Genomic DNA, 18,900 nt, shown 5'->3' with positions numbered 1-18,900 from the left:
AATTCAGAACAGTGCAGATGACCCATTAGCGCTCTCTCTCTCTCTCTCTCTCTCTCTCTCTATATATATATATATATATATATATATATATATATGCACATATATATATATCAGAGCTAATATATATGTATATGTATAATATATATTATATGTATGTATAATTTTAAAAATAAAATAGAAAAATAATAATAGTAATAAAAATAGTAATAATAGTAATAATAATAGTAATAATATTAAAATGTTTTTAACTTATGTTCTATTTTTTGAGACAGGTTATCATATAGCCCATATAGGCCATGTACTTACTGTATCATACCCATATCTGCTCTCATGACTGTAATTACCAGTATCACTATGTATCACAATGGCTAATTAATTATGCCCTAATGAATAATTATGACTTATAAAGTTAACAAATATATTTACAATGGATAGGACTCCTGGAATCAAGAAATGGAAATAAAAATATAAAGAGTTCTTAGGAGACATTTATATTTAAGTAGTATACAAATAATTCAGATTATTCTGCAAACATTTTAGATTACGGTGTAGTTTACATAAAAATAGCTAACATCTGTACTATGTAACTTTAACTCTGAGGTATATTTTCAAAATCATGCTAATTTTTCTGGTGCTTGCTCTATGTGATTGAACTTTGTGACAGACACATGCACACACTCAAACTGACAAATACTATATTTTTCATATACAATGTTTATGTTAAATATTTTCAAAGTTTTGTTTTGTGATTATCACAGTATTTCCCAAATCTCAGAAAAAATCAATCTAATAAGTTATTAAAACATGTCCTAACCAAGTTTCTACTCTGATCGTTATTTTAATAATAATAAACTTCTAGAACCAGTGAGGTGAATAGTCCAGGCTCATTGTGTTATGCAAATTTTGCAGCAGAGCTTGTAAATTGTACTTAAAATTCTTTAGAACGTTGTTTTCAGCCTGAGACAGAATAAAAATGTGTTGCATTGTTTGAAAATCTGAACTATTATTTGAAATACAGCATCCTGATACTACATTTACAATGACTTTTTGGAAATCCATCCCTGTAAAAATTTGACATTTGACAGTTCTGGGGATAGTATTGCTGTCATAAATCAAGTCTAAGCAGATATTGCATGAGATGTCCCTATCTCAGAAAAAGATGTTTATCTGCCTAATTTAAGATAAGGATGGATTGTAGCAAACAGCATTTCTCATTACTTATTAATTACAATTTTGAGAATCATTAGCTGATATGAATTTTCTTGTCCTTAATTTGCATGGCCTTAATGTGATGTTTCAGTAAATGTATTAAACAACCGAATATAGTGTTCAGGTCTCTATCTGAACTTGGTATATTTATAATTGTATATAATTCCTTGATTGCCAAAACTGCTAACATGCTCACAGATGAGAGCCAGAATAAAACCTAAACTTAACTTTTACTGTATTCAAATTTTATAAACAACCCTTTAAAAATGATGATAGAACAAACTTTTGAAACAACTTGAATTTTTGTTGTAGGTTATGTACTTTTCCTTTGGTTCATCAACACCAATGGATTTTCATTATATTCTATACTAACATTGTTTCAATTTAAAATATACCTTTTTAACATCCATCATTTTATTGGCTGCCATAGACTGGTATAAAGCCTGCAATTATTAAAATGGATTCTTTGTCTGCTAATAGTAAAGAGTTAAGCTACCTTTCATAAAGCAACCACAGTTGTAGAAAATTAATATCCTGGTAGGTAATTATAAGAATTAGAATACAAGACAAATTAATTCCAAGCAACAGGAATAAATGGATGTTACATCGACCAGAAAATTTGTAAAACTATTTTTGTTATGAAAAATTGTTATGAAATGACTATTAAAATGTAATTCTATTTCAATAAATTAGAGCATCCTTAGTAGTAATAAAACTACATTATATTGATTTGTCAGTATCTTAATATTTTTAAATTGCCAGTCTAATTATGAACTGAGTGTTACATAAAACTAAATATTATGCATTTAAATATTTTATAAAATTTTTAAAGACATAAGTAAAGAATATTCAGATATTTACCTGTGAGACAAATACCATAACTTCAAAGATAACAGCAACATTAATAATAGCAATAAATATTATATATCTCTATGTTTGTACATTAAAGACATGAAAAAAGAAAGAAAGGAGATGAGACTGTTATAATTTTAAACTAGAGTGGTACAATTTAACTGTAATTCTGTTAGGTTTGGAAGTAAAGGTTAAACAAGTTAAAAACCCACAACAAAGCCGGGCGTTGGTGGCCTTTAATCCCAGCATTTGGGAGGCAACGGGAGGTGGATTTGGGAGTTCGAGGCCAGTCTGGTCTACAAAGTGAGTTCCAGGACAGCCAGAGCAATACAGAGAAACCCTGTCTCGAAAAACCAAAAAAGAAAAAGAAAAAAAACCCACAACAAATTCAGGCAGCAAAAATAGAATGTGAAACCAGATTCTAATATTATAATATTATAAAAATGGTATTCAAATATTTAAACAAATGAAGTTTAGGAAAAGGAAAGGAATGGAAAAGAGAGTAATTCTCAAAAATATTTAAAACACTATGAGATGTATCTATGACCAGTCTGGCAAGATATACTCACTGGTGGAATAAGCCATGACTATCATATTAGTAACCAACTACTTTCTGCTTCAATTTATGGTGCACTCCAAAAAGCATACTCCATATCTGGCACCATTATTGGGACCAAGAACTTGTAAACAGGCAATTTCTTAGCCTTAATGAAGAACCTATTGCTAACACTCAGCTAAATGAGTTTAGTATTAAACCAACTCCTAATAACTTATCACTTTACCCACTGATTAGTTTAGCCCTCAATCAGAGAAGTTTCTTTTTTGCCATAGATGGTAATTTACACAGAAACCCACAACTAGTTAACCTGTAGAAAATAGGAAATTGCAGAATACACATCCCTAATGGAACATCTATACTATACTTTCTCTCACCAAGATCCAAGAACCATTGTGGGAAATAAAGAGAGAGATTGTAAGAGCATAGGCAATGGAAAATAAGTGGGGTTTTCTGTACACAGCAGGGCATTCGTATATATGAACTCACAGCAGTTGCATAGGAATACACAACTGTGCATTCTCAGGTCACACAAAATCCTAACATGGGGAAGGAAGACAGGCACAAAGTTCTCCCCCTATCTAAGGAGCTGTTGGCAGTTAGTAGCTTCTGAGAGAAGAGGAATCACTTTTTTTTTTAATTATTTTATTAGATATTTTCTTCATTTACATATCAAATGCTATCCTGAATGTCCCCTATACCCTCCCCCCGCCCTGCTCCCCTACCCACTCACTCCCACTTCTTGGCCCTGGTGTTCCCCTGTATGGGGCATATAAAGTTTGCAAGACCAAGGGTCCTCTCTTCCCAATGATGGCCAACTAGGAATCAGTCTTTTTAAGGAGTGAAACTCCTAATGGGTTGACCATGTTCAAGTAAAATGCCACACAGCCAAGCATATATGGGCTGCACAAACTATACTTAATGGGTTTAAAAAACAAAACAAAAAAGAGCCAGTATACTTACTATTGCTGCTCTCTGTGTATTAGCATATGGTAATTAGCTATTAGACTGCACAGCATGTTAGCTTACAACATATTCTATTTAAGGAACTATTATGAGCACTATCACAATTCTGAGAAACTTGAAGGGCTGGGTAGTGAGGAAACATTGGAAACACTCAAACCAAGTAGTCTTTCAAGCTCATGCCACTGAATACTACACAATGAGAGATATTTAATGTAGAGCATTAACCGAGCTAAATCTCTCATCAGTTCAAGAGATAAGAGAGAAAACAAATTTATGCAAATATTGGAATAAAAAGGTAAAGGAAGTTCTTTAATATTCTTGTAGAGAGGAGAACATATTTTATTGGTTATTTTACTTATTTACATTTCAAATATTGTCCCCCTTCCAGTTTCCCCTCCCAAACCCCTATATCCTATATCCCCTCCCCTGCCTCTATGAGGGTGCTCCCCCATTCACTCACCCCTCCTGCCTCAGCATCCCAGCATCCCACTGTACTGGGACATTAAGCCTCCACAAGACCAAGGGTCTCCCCTCCCATTGATGACAAATAAGGTAATCCTCTGCTACATATGCAGCTGGAGCTATGAGTCCCTTCATGTGTACTCCTTGATTGGTGGTTTAGTCCCTGGGAGCTCTGGGTGGTTTGGTTGGTTGATTTCGTTGTTCTTCCTATGGGGTTGCAAACCCCTTCAGCTCCTTCAGTCCTTTCTCTTACTCCTCCACTGGGGTCCCAGTGCTCAGTCTGATGATTGGCTGTGAGTATCCAAATCTGTATTGGTCAGGCTCCGAGAGGGCCTCTCAGGGGACAGCTATACCAGGCTCCTGTCCAAAACCTAGGAAACTTAAAACAGACCTGACTTTTTTTTTTTTTAAATCTAGCTTTAGGAACTTTGTGTGACAAAAGAAAATTAACAAAACATCAATGATGAAACTACAGAAATGGTTCAGCAGTTATGAGCAGTTGGTGCTCTTCCAAGGGCCCTGAAGTCAGTTCCTAGCACATAAACTGAGTGCCTCATAAGGACTTGTAACTCCAGCCTCTGGGGATCTGAATCTTCTCTGTCCTCCATAACACTCTCACACACATGGGATACTCACACAGACACACAGACACAAACACACACACATACACACATATACACACATACACACACACACACACACACATTTAAATATTTAAAAGAAAAAACTCTAAATACCATTGAGATATATGTAAGTTCCCATACTTGAACTTTAGAAAAGTATTTTCCTACCCTGGGAGAAAGGGTATAAATTAGTGAGAGACATTTTGATACTTTAGGTTTAAAAGCTTATGACCCAAGAAGCCAAAGAGTGTTTTGTTTGGTTGGTTGGTTTTATTTGTTGTTGGTTGGTTGGTTGGTTGGTTGGTTGGTTGGTTGATTTGTTGGTTTGTTGGTTGGTTAGTTGGTTTTAGTTCTCTGAGACAGGGTTTCACTGTATAGCCTTGGATATCCTGGAGTTCCACCTCACTCTGCACAGATTTATTAGGAACTAGGTTGTTGGATTAAGAGGGAATCCCCGAAGCTAGGATCTATAAGCTGGAGACTCATAGAAAGCAGTAACATAATTCATAAAAAAATCTGAAAGTTTGAGAGTCAAGAATTCTGTATCCAAAACTAGAAAAGATGGACACTTTAACTTAAAAAGAGAAGTTACCTTCATCCTTCCTTTTGTTTTATACAGATGAACTGGTTGAGGTATGGTCACTTTGATGAAAGATCTTACTTATTTAACCTACTGACTACCTTACAAAGCGCCTCCAAAGATATTTGGGAAATAATTATTTTTACCAGCAGGCTGGGTTGTTCATCAATCCTGTCTGGATGACACATGATACATAATCTCTTCCTCTCAAGTTGGTTAGTTTTGTATTTGTTTGTTTATTTTGTTGGTTGGTTGGTAATTGGAATAATATCACCATGAAATTTGTGCTCAATGAGTTTTTATAATTTTCTTTTTAACCATTCTTTATGTAGATTAAGCCAATTATCATTTCCCCAATGGATCAAATTATGCTGAACCTGATCCTTGATAAAACTCCAAAGTTTACTGAAGGTCATAAAGCTACACTGCTGAATCTCCACAAGAAACTCAGAAACTCTCTAAGAATGCTAGTTTAAATTTCAACTATTAAAAATTGAATAAAATTCAAATACAGTTTGTAGGAAAAATCTTGGCAATGCATGTTGGCATTTCAATGCATAATTAGTCCCTGATGGTTAATTATTGAGATGTAGTAGAGCTGTGGCTGGCTAACTCTAATGTGGTTTCAACTTTCACCTACTTCTAAGATTAGTATTCAAGTATTAAACACAGCATAAAACCCTCCTCTGCCAACAAGACACATTGGTGAGTTCACTCAGCCAACCTAGCCCATTATTCTATTTCCTATTTCCTCTCCTATCCAGGTGCATGAGTACAGCCTGCGTACTATTTTTGCAGCTAGTGTCTAAAGGGTACTTGTTAAAGATCTCTCCTGACTATTCAGCCTAAGCTTTTATTAATGCTTTTATTCCACATTTTCATCCTCACCAGGAAACTTCCTCAATTAATTTATTGTAATACTAACTGTTGTCTTATTATTTAAAGAAACAACACCCTTTCAGCTCCTCCAGATTCTGAAAAATCATTTAAGCACAGGGCTACTAAGTATCTTTATCAGGGTCATTTCCTCTTACCAGCTATTGTCCAAGAGTTTTGTTTGGGGAATCTGTCTGGCTTTTATGAACAGAGTTTCCATTAGAATCTACATTACAAAGAAAATTGGTTAGTAAAAGTAGAAAACCAGATGCCAGTCAGGTTGAGGGAGTTCAGGTATAAGTGCTGATAACACACTTCTTAATTACTGGGAGAAGAGAATACTGTGTCTGTCTTCTTGTACCCTCTCCTTCTTGCCACCTCTATGTAAGAATCCTTGCTCCAGCACTCCAGTTTGGCTGCTGTTTTCTACGACATTCGCATTCTTTCCACTTCATGGATAGTTTGGACATTTGGGGATCGAGCAGGGAAGTTTTTGAAAGTAAGCATTCATTATGTCTTTATTGTTATATGATGTTCTTCAGTTCCCTGAATAATTTTGTTAGCATAACAAATGCACTAAATGACTATACACACTTCTAGAGTGAAACTCTGAAGCTTAGGTTCAGTAGATACACATAAAATTACCATGTCAGAGGGTCCTTGAACCCATTGGGTAAATATAGTCATCAACATTGTGGGAACATATGGAACATGTGAACAAAATATCATTTCTACTGAAGCAGACATGACTACAGCTAGGGTGGAAATACAAAATTTAAGAAGATTTTTAACAGACTTATTGCTGTTAACATATTTTCCATTTTTAATTTGTAGCATTGTGCACATGCTCTGTGAATGTATTCACCATATCTGTCTGTATGGCCAAATGTAGAAAAACTGACAGAACATTTCACTAGACTCCTTGTCAGCAGAATGAACAAGTATATTCCACTGAGTTTTTAATTTAAGCCTCACAGTTTATTTTTGTTGTTTTTTCCTTTCATCATCACTGCCTAAGGGCATGGTTCCGGTGAATGCTGAAAGGGGCTTAATTATTTGTCTTTGTTCACATTTATTGTTTTCTTGATCAAACAGCCTTCACATATTCAGTTCTGATTGAGGTATCTTATTTTGCTGATTAGCATTAAAAGCATAATTTATGAACTGTCTGAAGTAAATGAATAGTTGAAGTAAAAGAAAGTCATAAATTAATTTCCAATTAAACCAGAAATGATTTACAGAGGAAGTGAAATATACTGATGACCTTGAAAAAGAATAACAAAAACATCGTGGAGAGAGGCAGCACATTAAGATGGTAAGGAAATATAGAAGCTGAGCAGGGAATGATAAGCTTGTGAGCCCACTCTGGTCAGAAAAGAAATTAGGCACATACCTACAGTTTTTTTTAACAACCTTATGTGTTGATTTGTTTAATTTCCATTATACCTACAGAGAATATGATTTCCCAACATGGGACGGTGAGACAACAAAAGTACAGCAAAGTCCAATTTGTTTCTGAAGCTCATTGTAGTGGTGAGATTCACTGTACGCACTCTGAAGGGGAAGCGGTTTGGGGTGCTGAAGTGATATGTATGGTTTTATCACACACCTGTCCTCTGGTTCTACTCAACAAATGTAGAGCAAACCATTCACTTGCTGTTTGTAGTTTGCTGTCCTTGCCTGACTATATTTCTCAGGGAAGCTGATTACATCTATAAAGTCAGAGTCCCCATTTCTAAGACTCTTTCCTGGAGACATTTTGAGTAGAAGGTTGGTAAATGTTCTTTGTATTATCTTCTAGGAGACCCAAGTTCTGTTCCGAGAACTCATAACAAGAAAAGTAAAACTACCTGTAACTTTGTATTGTCTTCCTTTTATGCTCAATATTGTTGAATTAAAATAAAAACACTATGTTTATAAGAAAAATCTTTGTTTTCAACTTAAGCCTTCACTTTCTGGCCACAAATAATATGAATTAAAGTTATGTCTCACCTCTCTGTTCAGATATTTTTAAATTTTAATAATGGTTGCATAAAATCAAATCCAAAAGAGTATTTTTTGAAGAATACTTAATTTTTAATTGCATGCATATATGTAGTGTGGGGGTGCACATGAGTGCAGTTGCCCATGAAGGCCTGAAGTAACTCACCAAGTCCTTTGGAACTGAAGTTACAGGCAGTTGTTAAGTTTTTTTTTTACATGAAATCTGGAGTCCCTTGGAAGAGCAGTGCACAGCTGTAACCACAGAGCATCTCTCTAGACATAAGAGCAAGTTCTTAATACTTCCAGCTGGTATATGTTAATAAACACAATGTTCCTAGTTAAAAGAATCATGAATTCTCATTAGTCAATGGTAAGATAAAGGGACAGAAAGTACACACACAGAGCCACATACATATCAATAGCTTTAACTGCATCAGTTTGTCATCAATGTCATGCCAAGATGCTACCTCCTTACAGGCCTTTACTAACTGCTCTAGCTAACATTTAGGACACACTGTTGTCTCAGATGTCTTCGTATGTGTTGTTGAGTTTAGTGCATATACAGCCAACAGACAGTTTGATCTTCCTCCTGGGACAGTGAAACCCATGGAGACTACCATGGGAATCACATCCTTTTATTGGATGACAACATTTGGCACAAGATAGCTCACTGACTTAACATTTAAAACCACAATACATGCTAAATAAGACAAAAATTCAAGCTGAGTGCCTCTGTTATCATCATCTGATTTCAGATCAATAAACTGAAAATCTCATAGCAAAATAATATCCCTTAAAGTTAACTACAAAAAAGAAAATACCAGAAGCAGTATGTATATGAGGTGTGTCCACTTCTGAGATCCTGATTTTTATTATTCCCTTAATTTCTATGCACTTCTTTAATTTCTTACCTTTTCCAAAGCCCCTCTCTAACATCGCCTTAGCATTGCCTTTATTGACCACCCCCCAGTCTCTGACTTCTCCCTCCTTTTCCTGTTTCTCTGCTTCATTTTCATGCTTTTATATCATCATGATTTTTTCATGAGTCCTCATGAGAAAGCAGAAACATTCCATTGAAATTTTAAAATAATTTAATGAAGAGACTGCATATAGACCAATAGAAAAGGCCAAGGTAGCTAATGGAAAGAGACAGATGCACAAGAGCAGGAGTAATGACATACCTCTTCCAAAGCACGAAGACGTTAAGTGGGGAAAATGGGAGTAAAGGACTTTTCAGGTATCCACATTTAACTTTCAGACTATTATAGTAACTATTGATGTATACTAACTTTGTGTATCACATCACAGCACAGATTCAGCCATAGGGAAGAGCTGCAGAAACAAGAAGAATTCAAAAAGCTCAAATGTACCTGATAGAAGAGCTACCCCTGAGAGAGACAGAAAGAATGTCGCACACTTTCTCCTCCCAGATTTGCAGCAATAGTCAGTAGTCTTACCCCATCCCTGGTCATCAAGAGAATCAGGCCAATAACAAAGTTAAATCAATTTCTTGCTAGAAAGCAAGATTTGTCTCTCATGTTTTTTGTTTTTTTTTTTTTAATACTTAAGCAGTTCTACGAGTTTTAATTAGCCTTTAATTACACAATTCCTGTGGGTTTTCTCCCTTGGATCTCAAGCTTTCTTCACGGCAAGGATATTTTTGGACTCGTCAAGCATGTGGCAATGAAACTGGCTTTGAGCCTATGACATTGCAAAGGACAGAGCCACTGATGGGTATGACAGTGGAAGTCCCATGTTTCAGTGTTAGCAGATAGTGTTCTCTGGATTCCACGCCCCGGAGATCAGCTAAAACACAAATCAAATTAAATTTATTTCATCCCTTGAGTACAATATAAACTTTGAAGGGGAAGTGCATAGTATCAATTTTTCTTCTGCCTCTCTAAGCCTTTCCATCAGGTACAAACCATCCTCAAGCACAAAGAATAATCACTGTTCATAAAAAGAAGTGAGACAATTGCTGGAAAGTCTTTCTAAAGCCTTAATATGTGCACTTCTTTCTACACATTGCAAACATCTTGGCAAATGTTAAGCAATCACTGTGCTTCAGTTCACATTAGGCAATTTTCTATCACAAGGCATCAGCTAAACAGTCAAAACCATGGGAAGAATTTTCTTGGGACATATTTTGTATATTCAACCATTAAAGCATTTTAGTGACCATTGAAGAATATCACCTTGGTGAACCCATATATGCAATCAATTATAGGGGAACTCACAAAGTTCCTGGGGAAACCAGAACCCCTAACCTACTGTAAAATATTCTTTAATAATTGGCTGTTACTGACTATGGTAAAATTCAGTTTGCCTGTTCACAAATGCTCTAAAGAAAGCATTTCACTGCCTTTGAGTTGCAGAAAGTGAGTGTAACAGAAAAGAAAGAAATTATTATGCTTTCCATCAGAAGTAGCTTTACAGGGAAAGGATTTTCTGCCTTATTTCAAAGGTTGAAAACAGGAAAGTTGAGAGTCCTAAAAATTAGCCTAGCTCTATAGATGTCCAGAATCCTAGAAAAGATACAGGTGGGGAAAATACTGATGTCTGAATATGTTTTTACATCATCAAAGATCAAGAAATCAGGCCTGATGTGGTGCTTGGACAGTAATCAAAGCTAATTGGGAAGCTGAGGGAGGAGGATCAGACATTCAGCATCTGCCTTGATAGCTTACTAAGACTCTGTCTCAAAATAAAAAGTAAAAGGAGAGGGCGATTAACTATCATGTGGCTAACCCTGGGTTCAGTTCCCAGTGTTGGGTAAAAGAAGAGTAAGGATACCAAAGTCTAGACTCTTGCCTACTTCCATACAAGTTTGGTTTTGAGGGTTTGAAGTCTTTTGTTAGATCTATTTTCTCTCTTTGCTAAGATGTCCTTTTGTTTCTTCTGAATGTTTTTCTAAGTAAAGCTTTCCTTTCCTCTTCTTCAGGTCATGGGTTTGGTTCATCAAAGATGTCCAGGGCACAGACATTTCCCAGCTATGCTCCAGAACAGAGTGAAGAGGCTCAGCCACCGTTGTCACGGTCCAGCAGCTATGGATTCAGCTATAGCTCCAGCCTCATTCAATGACACACTGAGGCCACCAAGGACCAGCAAGACAGTCTGCCTTGGACCTGCTATGGGGTCATTTCGTCCCATGCTTCCTGGAAGACCAATTGCAGTACAATTTAACATTGGTAGGGCCTAGTCCCAACTAGAAGGTTAAAAACTGGAGTTCTGCTTCCTTGATTCAGTGGTTAAGTCCTTTACTTATTGAATTTCTATGGGGGAAATCTATGTTTTACCCCCCCCAAATAGAATCCAATAATATGAACACTCATCTAAATAAGAAAAATTCTTTGTGTCTGACATTAGCAGAAGTTTTGGTACTGGGAAATTTTTCCACTCCAGTTTGAGCCTAGCTGTCACTAACATTTGTCCTTAAGGTTAGGTGCTTTTGTTTAGACACATGGTCTGTCTTTAGACATATGATGACCTACTGCAAGCCCTGTGGCATTTTCAGTTTTGGCAGAAACAAGTCAAGTGAGCTCTACAGATGGCATCTTTACTCTCTATGTAAAAATACCCGGTGTTAATAATGGGGTGTAAAGTTAGAATACTCCATTAAGAAGGGCCCTGTAGCTTGAGTTTGTGTGTGTGTGTGTGTCTGTCTCTGTGTGTGTGTGTGTGTGTGTGTGTGTGTGTGTGTGTGTGTGTGTGTGTAAGTATAGCCATGGATATTGCCATATCAACCTACAGATAAGTATATATCATCAGTGCTGAGGGTGATAGGATATGCTCACTTAAATTATTGAAAACTAATTTGTTGCATTAAAATTGATTGTTATGTTGAACAGCTATTTTTAACATAGTGATGTTAGAGTTTTTTTTTTTAAAGGCCCCCTACTATCAACAGCATTTCTGTAGTCCACTCTGATCCTATAAGGAGTAGGGTGGAAACTCAAGAGGAAAGTGTTTTAGAAGCAGGATAACAAGCCTAGCTGTCCTGTGTGTTGGTTGTCATATTGTATGTCTAGTTAGTGTTGCCTTGTTATTGTTTCTTCCCTTGGCCATCCATCAGAAGTACTTGAGGAACTGGTGTAATCTCCAACTCCAAATGGAGACTCCAAAATGTTGGAGAAAGACACAAAACTGATCTTAAAGTAAACTCAGCTATCATGTGGTCAAGAGAGGAGAACAAATGTTACACAAAAATAGATGTTAGGATTTTAAATTTCACAGACGAATTTCACAAAGGCCATCATCACTGGGACTTGGCATTCACTGTGGAATCAGAACTTACTTGGCTTTAATTTTTCTTGTACTGAATTTACTTGGCTGGGATGAAAGGAGAAAATGTTTCACTTGTAAATTTTTTAGCTCTAAAATATGACAAACTCCCAAGTTTGAGGGAAAATAGGAAATTCCACTCAAAGAGGAAAAGTCTGGCCAATTCAGGTCAAAATAGAAATGTTTCCTGGGTAAAAATATAAATTACTATGCCTGACTCACCTGATATCATGTGCCTAAACCAGGTATCTATCAAGGAATCCAGATCATATTTAAAGAACAAAAAACCACGATCAGGCAAGAAGAAAACCTGATTTTTTTTTCCATATTAGCAAATGTTCTATCAAAGTTAGTCTGCTAAAAGGAACCTTTCTCTGATCCCCGTCAGGATTTCCTTCATCCTTATCCATAGGTGAAGAGCAGACTGACAACTCATTTCAGTGAATTACTACTGAGTAAAAGTGTTTATGCATCCTTCCTTGATAAATATGCACTTACTGCAACTACCTACACTCCCCAAATCACTCAGATAGCTATGAAAACCCCATAAAGACTAATCATAAGAGTTAATGTGGCTGTGAAAAATAATTACCTTAAGTCTTCAGGGATAAAAAGAAAATTGCCCAAACTCTGCACTGTCGATTTTGTTGACACAGCAGAAGAGTAAATCTGGGTCCTTCTGAGGACAGAGGATACAGCCATCCCTGGAATTCCACTTTTCGGGGTTAATGCCTCTGAGTTTCTATAACACATGGCATCCACTGTAGAAATGCCATTAGTAAATACACCAGAGCAACTCTGAGCTGAGACTGTTCTAGCACGGTTCCTAGTGTGGCCATCAGAGAGAGCCTCTTGCTGGCTCACTGAGTTGAGCTGTTGCTTAGACACCACAAGTTTCTACAAGGAGCTTATGGGGAAAGGCCCTGAGGGGGTCTTGATTCACACCTCAGCTTTATCAATGTGCCCGAAGCACAAATAGCAAGTCCAGTGGGATTCTGCTAATTATGAGTCTGCTCTTGTGTCTCTTTGGTGGGAGACAAGTACTCACATAAAGTAGCTTCACCGTTTGGTTCTGATCATTAACAGTGAGTTTCATAGAGAAGGAACCAAAAGTCACACATAAGTTTAGGCCAGTAATTTTTTTCCTGAAGATAGTGTCACGAAAAGAGTGTGTGAGAGACATACCTCCTTAGTCTTTTAACCAATCTCACCATAGTGAGAATAATACTGTAAAATATTTCATGATAAACTTTTGGAGCTTTATTCTAGCGTACTCCTCCAAGTATACTTAAAATTTTCAGCTAAGTCAAAACTACTCAGAAAAGCAGTAGGAGAATTTATAGTAGCCTAATATGCTTGACATGAGGCAGTGATTATTGTAATAAAAGAGACAAACAGATGAACCTATATAAACCAAAGATGAGAAGATACTTGTGACAGTCTCCCGTAGCCTCATAAAACCCATTCCACCATAATTACTAGAATGGCTGGGGGCATGTGTTAGCTCACCTGAACCTGTAGGTTCTTGACTTAAGATGCCTCTATACTTTCTCATTTTGAGGGAGAGACTGCTATGCACCAAAGACATCTTTAAGCTCCTTCTGAGTGTAACTCAGTTGGGCTTCCACTCAGATTTATACAGAGCTATGAAGATGGTACCATATCAATATCAAGTTGATGGAGACAAATGATGACAGAGGCTGATGTGCATGAGAAAGTCTTCTCTCAAAGTCTGGAGGTATACATGTTTTCACATAAATATTAGATGAAGGAGGTTGGTCTTTTTTTTTTTGTACCCTACTGATAAATTAATATACATGCAACCCGTGACACATAACATTTCATCAAATATGCAGAAAAGTGTAAAGGAACTTGGACCACTGTTTTACTATTCTGGTGGGGTGGAGGTTCGGACAAAATCACATCTTTTGCTAAGTGATTGAACAACAACAAAAAATTTTTTTTTGTACTCAGAGCTAATTTACTCAGACCAGTTGGAAATAGTTTTGAATCAGTAGCTTTTGGTCACTGCCACAATTTGAATTTAATAAAATTTAAATAGATATCTAGAGCAAGCCTTTTGCTGGTTCAGAATGAAGCCATTGTTTCATATATTAGGGAAGATGCTGTTTGATAGAGCATGTGAAATGAAAAGAAGCATATTCATTAGAACTAAACCTTTCCTCATTCTAGTATCTAGACAATTAGTTCCAGTGTGCAATTCTTCTGCTTTCACTGGGAAATTTGTTTGAAAATCATTCATCCTTCTTATAAAATTACCAGCCATTCATATCTCTCATCTAACATAGAAGTCATAGGGTGATCAGTATCTACACACTGTTAGTTGTAGATTTTACAATCCAATTTATTGCATGTGGTATCCTTATAGTGGATATTAAAAATACATCATGAAGGTTAATGTGTAACTCTCATTTTTTTGGCCAATATCTCACAAAATTATGTTTTGAGAAAGCATGTATAATTTATTTCTTTGATAATTGGAACCACATACAAAATAATCATTAGTACTACAGTGAAAGCAAACTAAGGTAATTACATTATTATTTTTTAAAAAATGTATTCCTGTCTTGACTATTTTAATACAGTACAATAAATGGGCAGTATACATTCTGTGGTCCTGAGGTTTAGGCCCTTACTACTTAATATTTCACAAAGTACAAATGTAATGTTAATGACTGCTCCAAATGAAAATTATATATATTTTCTCCTAATTTATTAATGTGTCTATTCGTATAGTGCAAATGCTTCCTTTTACAGTCATTAGTTATGTAATCTTTGGATTACCACCTTCTCAAAAATAGACCCCCCAAAAGGGCGTCTTTTGAGTATGTAATCTTGGTTTTAAAATTAAGTAATATGTTACACAAATAAATTTCTAGCCTATGAAATTTAGGAAGTATTCTTGGTTATAAAATTTATGAAAATTACCCATGAAAAAAAGTAGAGTCAATGGGAAATGATTAGTCTGTAGGATAATTTGAGCAAAATGATAAAGAATCCATTGACATAGCCAGCATGACACTTGGATCCTACTCTTCCAAGATTTAGAATTTCTTCTGTGTGGTAGATTTTGCCTTCTTCAGTATAGTACTATGTGCAGGTGAAAAACAATCATATTATGTCTTAACATTTGCATAGAAAACACATTATCAACAAATGTGCTTCTTTTAATTGTGGAAAAAAAAACACAAAGGAAGGTATGTAAACTGAAATTTTGTAATGCCAGAATTGCTTTTTGTGGACAACTTCTTTTGAAATTTTGCCATGAAGTTGTGTTATCAGTGAAAAGGACTACTTGGTCAGTATACACAGAGAAACAGAAATCCCCATATTTATGTACTCTAAATGAATTAGAAGGGCACCTGCCTTTTTGTGTGTGGATTGCTATGAGCCCATTCTTTCTTACTCAAGAGTGTGAACTTTGAAGTATTTCTACAATTATTCTCAGAGAAGAAGGGTTAAATAGTTTTAAATTTTTGTACAAAAATCTTGAGAAGTCAGACACATTTTTAAGATGGGATTAAACCGTGGCAGCAATGGTAAGGTTATACAGAGTGAAAGATTCCTTTCATGTTTCCCTGGAGAAAAAAACTGAAACCTGAGGGCTTTCTAATTTGTTCAGAGGCAATAAACATCTGGGAATGTTTTTCTCCTGCTCTCCACGAATGTTCTCTGGCTCCACCCATCACTCAGCAGGGAATGAGAAATAGCTCATATCTAAGCCCTTGTACCTTGAAATGCTCTCCTTTCATTCTTACATTTTTTTTTCCTTAGATTCATCACCAACACACCCCAAAATGCTTTTCTGTGAGCAACTCCTTCTGTTGATTGCTATAAACATTTTCATTTATAAATTGCCAACCAGGGCTTTATTACCTCAAATAATAAGCAACCTAAAACGTAAGGCAATGTTTTTCTTGTTGTTGTTTGTTTGTCTATTTTTACCATTTTTCTTTTTGCCCACTAACAACTCATATGATAACCATGATTATTATTTTAGGGGACTTTATCACACCAGAGGACATTATGGCGCCATTGTTAATAACTTTTATCACAACAGCATTAGATAGCTGATGACATTAGGGTTACATTCTTTCATGGAAACCATACAGTTTCCATTCTCAAAAAAAAATAAAGATAAGAATTTTATATTAAGATGTCATATCTGTCATATTTTTCTTTATGAATTTGAGTGGGCATTATTTAAATTATTTGAAATTTAGATAAATAAGAATGAAGTTTAAAAATCATCTTTTATTTGTAAATTTCAGACACTTTTCCTCAAGGTTAAATATGACTCTGTAAATATTTGTAAAGGAAAAATTCACTTGTAAGAGAACTATCCCCTGTAGGAATTTCACATATACAGTAAGCTTTATTTTAATGTATCTAATTTTCTCTGACAATAGCCCTAATCTGAAATCCTCATGTTGATTAATGCAAATAACTTAAATTTTATCACTCTCACAATGGTTTTAGACTAAGCATATAAAATCAATCCTCTCTATAAACAGAACTGTGTATCTCTGGTAACTTTCTCCAGAAAGAGAGAGAGAGAGAGAGAGAGAGAGAGAGAGAGAGAGAGAGAGAGAGAGAGAGATCTAATAGTGGCTACACAAGGAGACTGGGATCCCACACTATGGAGATGAGCAAACATTACATAATTTACTTCTTTCCTTTTCTTAGACACTGTTACTTTAGCTGTCAGAGGCAGTACATGAACTATACCAGCAAATCTCTCCACTTCTGGGCACAAAGGCTAGTGTCACCTTCACTGCAGATGACAAAATCATTGGTTCCCTTGCCTCCTCTCATGTGCCCCAACCAAGACACATGCTAACATTCACAGACACACTCTTACCTTTGGCTTTTGACTCACTCGATTTTCAGTGAAATATCATTTGTCTTTTTAGAAACACAAATGTTATTTTAATATTTATCCCTATGAATCTCAAAAATATACTAGATTATACATTATATGTTTGCTTTCTGTAAATCTTTATTTAACTAATTTTTATGTACTTTCTGAAATGTTCTACTGTGCATTATAAAGAGATAGCATTTGTTGTTGTTCAACTACAATGATTATGATCATTTTGATAAAATTCACCAGACATTGAGCTCTAAGAAATGAAATACCTATTACAAAATTGCTTCAGTTGGAGAACATATGACCTACCACATCTTATTATTAGTTACAATTTATTCCAAATTAATAATAGTCTGGGGACATCTGGATTTAAATACTATTTGAAACACAACTTCCAAATGAAGTGCAATGCAAAACAATGTCCATGGAAAATAAATGTGAATTTCTGACAGAGCATAAAAAAAATGAGACAATAATAAAATTAAGAAATTTAATTGTTTTAAAATCTGTGTATGATTTTTACCCTTCAGTAAAAATGCATACTTGAATTTCTTGCTCCTGAATTTCTCATTTTTACATACAGTTCAATTTTTAAAAGATATAAATAATCTGATGATGATGATTTCTTATAAATCCAAGAAATTCACAAGTGGAATTGCTACAAAAAACATGGTTGTACAACATTAAAACCTGCCTTGTCACTTTAAAAAAGGGCAAAACAGCTAAAGTATTACTCTACACCACAACTCTGCATGAATGAAGTTTTGAGCTAATTCAATGACTTTATCCATAAGTTATCTGACTTTCCTAGAACTGTAATAGTGATTTCCTTACATTTTTGTTATGTGATGAATGTAACTTAGTGATTAACCAGAATTCTGACAATCATATCTTGCTAACCTATAAATGTTAACTTCTTCCATCACTTATGAGCTTGCAATTTTCAAAATAAAGTGAAAGAGAGCCCTTTATTAACTGTAAGGTTACTGAGAATTTATTGCACATTTCCAGTATTTCCCTAACATTATCATATTAGAGTTTGAGTTTCCTTGGGTTGAATATGCTTGGAATGAATTATAGAACATTAGTATTGATGATATTATTACAACCAATATGTTAACATCTATTTTTCAAGTGAAAAGACACACAGAAAGCATAAGTGAGTTACCCAATGTGATGTAATTAGATTTACTCAATAATGACTGTCCTGCAGTGATGTGATCCATTTTCCATTTGACAAGTCTTCTCTTGATACAGCAGTCTTTGTCATTTTAATGTAGATCTGTCTAGATAAACATTTGCTGAGCCTCTTTCTCAAAACTTGGTGGTTAAATATCAACTGAGCCTTCTGGTTAGTTTACCAAATGATTTTTTTTAAAAAATGAATAGTTCCCTTCCTTAAGAAAGCTTACCCCTAAAGAAAGGTTAAAATTTCTCAGTCCTGGAGAAAACAAACTGGATTGTAGACCCAGATCACACAGTCAGTAGTGTTAAAGTTCCTTTGATGGGGAGGTATAGCCAGACAAACTTGCAAAAAAAAGAAAGAAAGAAAGAAAGAAAGAAAGAAAGAAAGAGAGAGAGAGAGAGAGAGAGAGAGAGAGAGAGAGAGAGAGAGAGAGAG

The 18,900-nt window shown here is 35.4% G+C and overlaps 1 protein-coding gene across 1 annotated transcript in view; it reads left to right on the top strand.

Moving 5' to 3' along the window:
- Positions 1-18,865, top strand: part of Dok6 (docking protein 6) — a 416,578-nt gene extending 397,713 nt beyond the window's left edge. Inside the window, exon 8 of the mRNA XM_021214877.2 lies at positions 11,049-18,865. Within this exon, the coding sequence (XP_021070536.1) occupies positions 11,049-11,188 (140 nt within the window). The 3' untranslated portion in view covers positions 11,189-18,865. The remainder of the gene's footprint in view (positions 1-11,048) is intronic.
- Positions 18,866-18,900: the final 35 nt, after the last annotated feature.

The sequence above is a fragment of the Mus pahari genome, chromosome 15, assembly GCF_900095145.1.
Source record: "Mus pahari chromosome 15, PAHARI_EIJ_v1.1, whole genome shotgun sequence".
NCBI lineage: Eukaryota > Metazoa > Chordata > Mammalia > Rodentia > Muridae > Mus > Mus pahari.
Note: the sequence above shows the minus strand (reverse complement) of the source record. Positions and strands in the feature narration are given on the sequence as shown.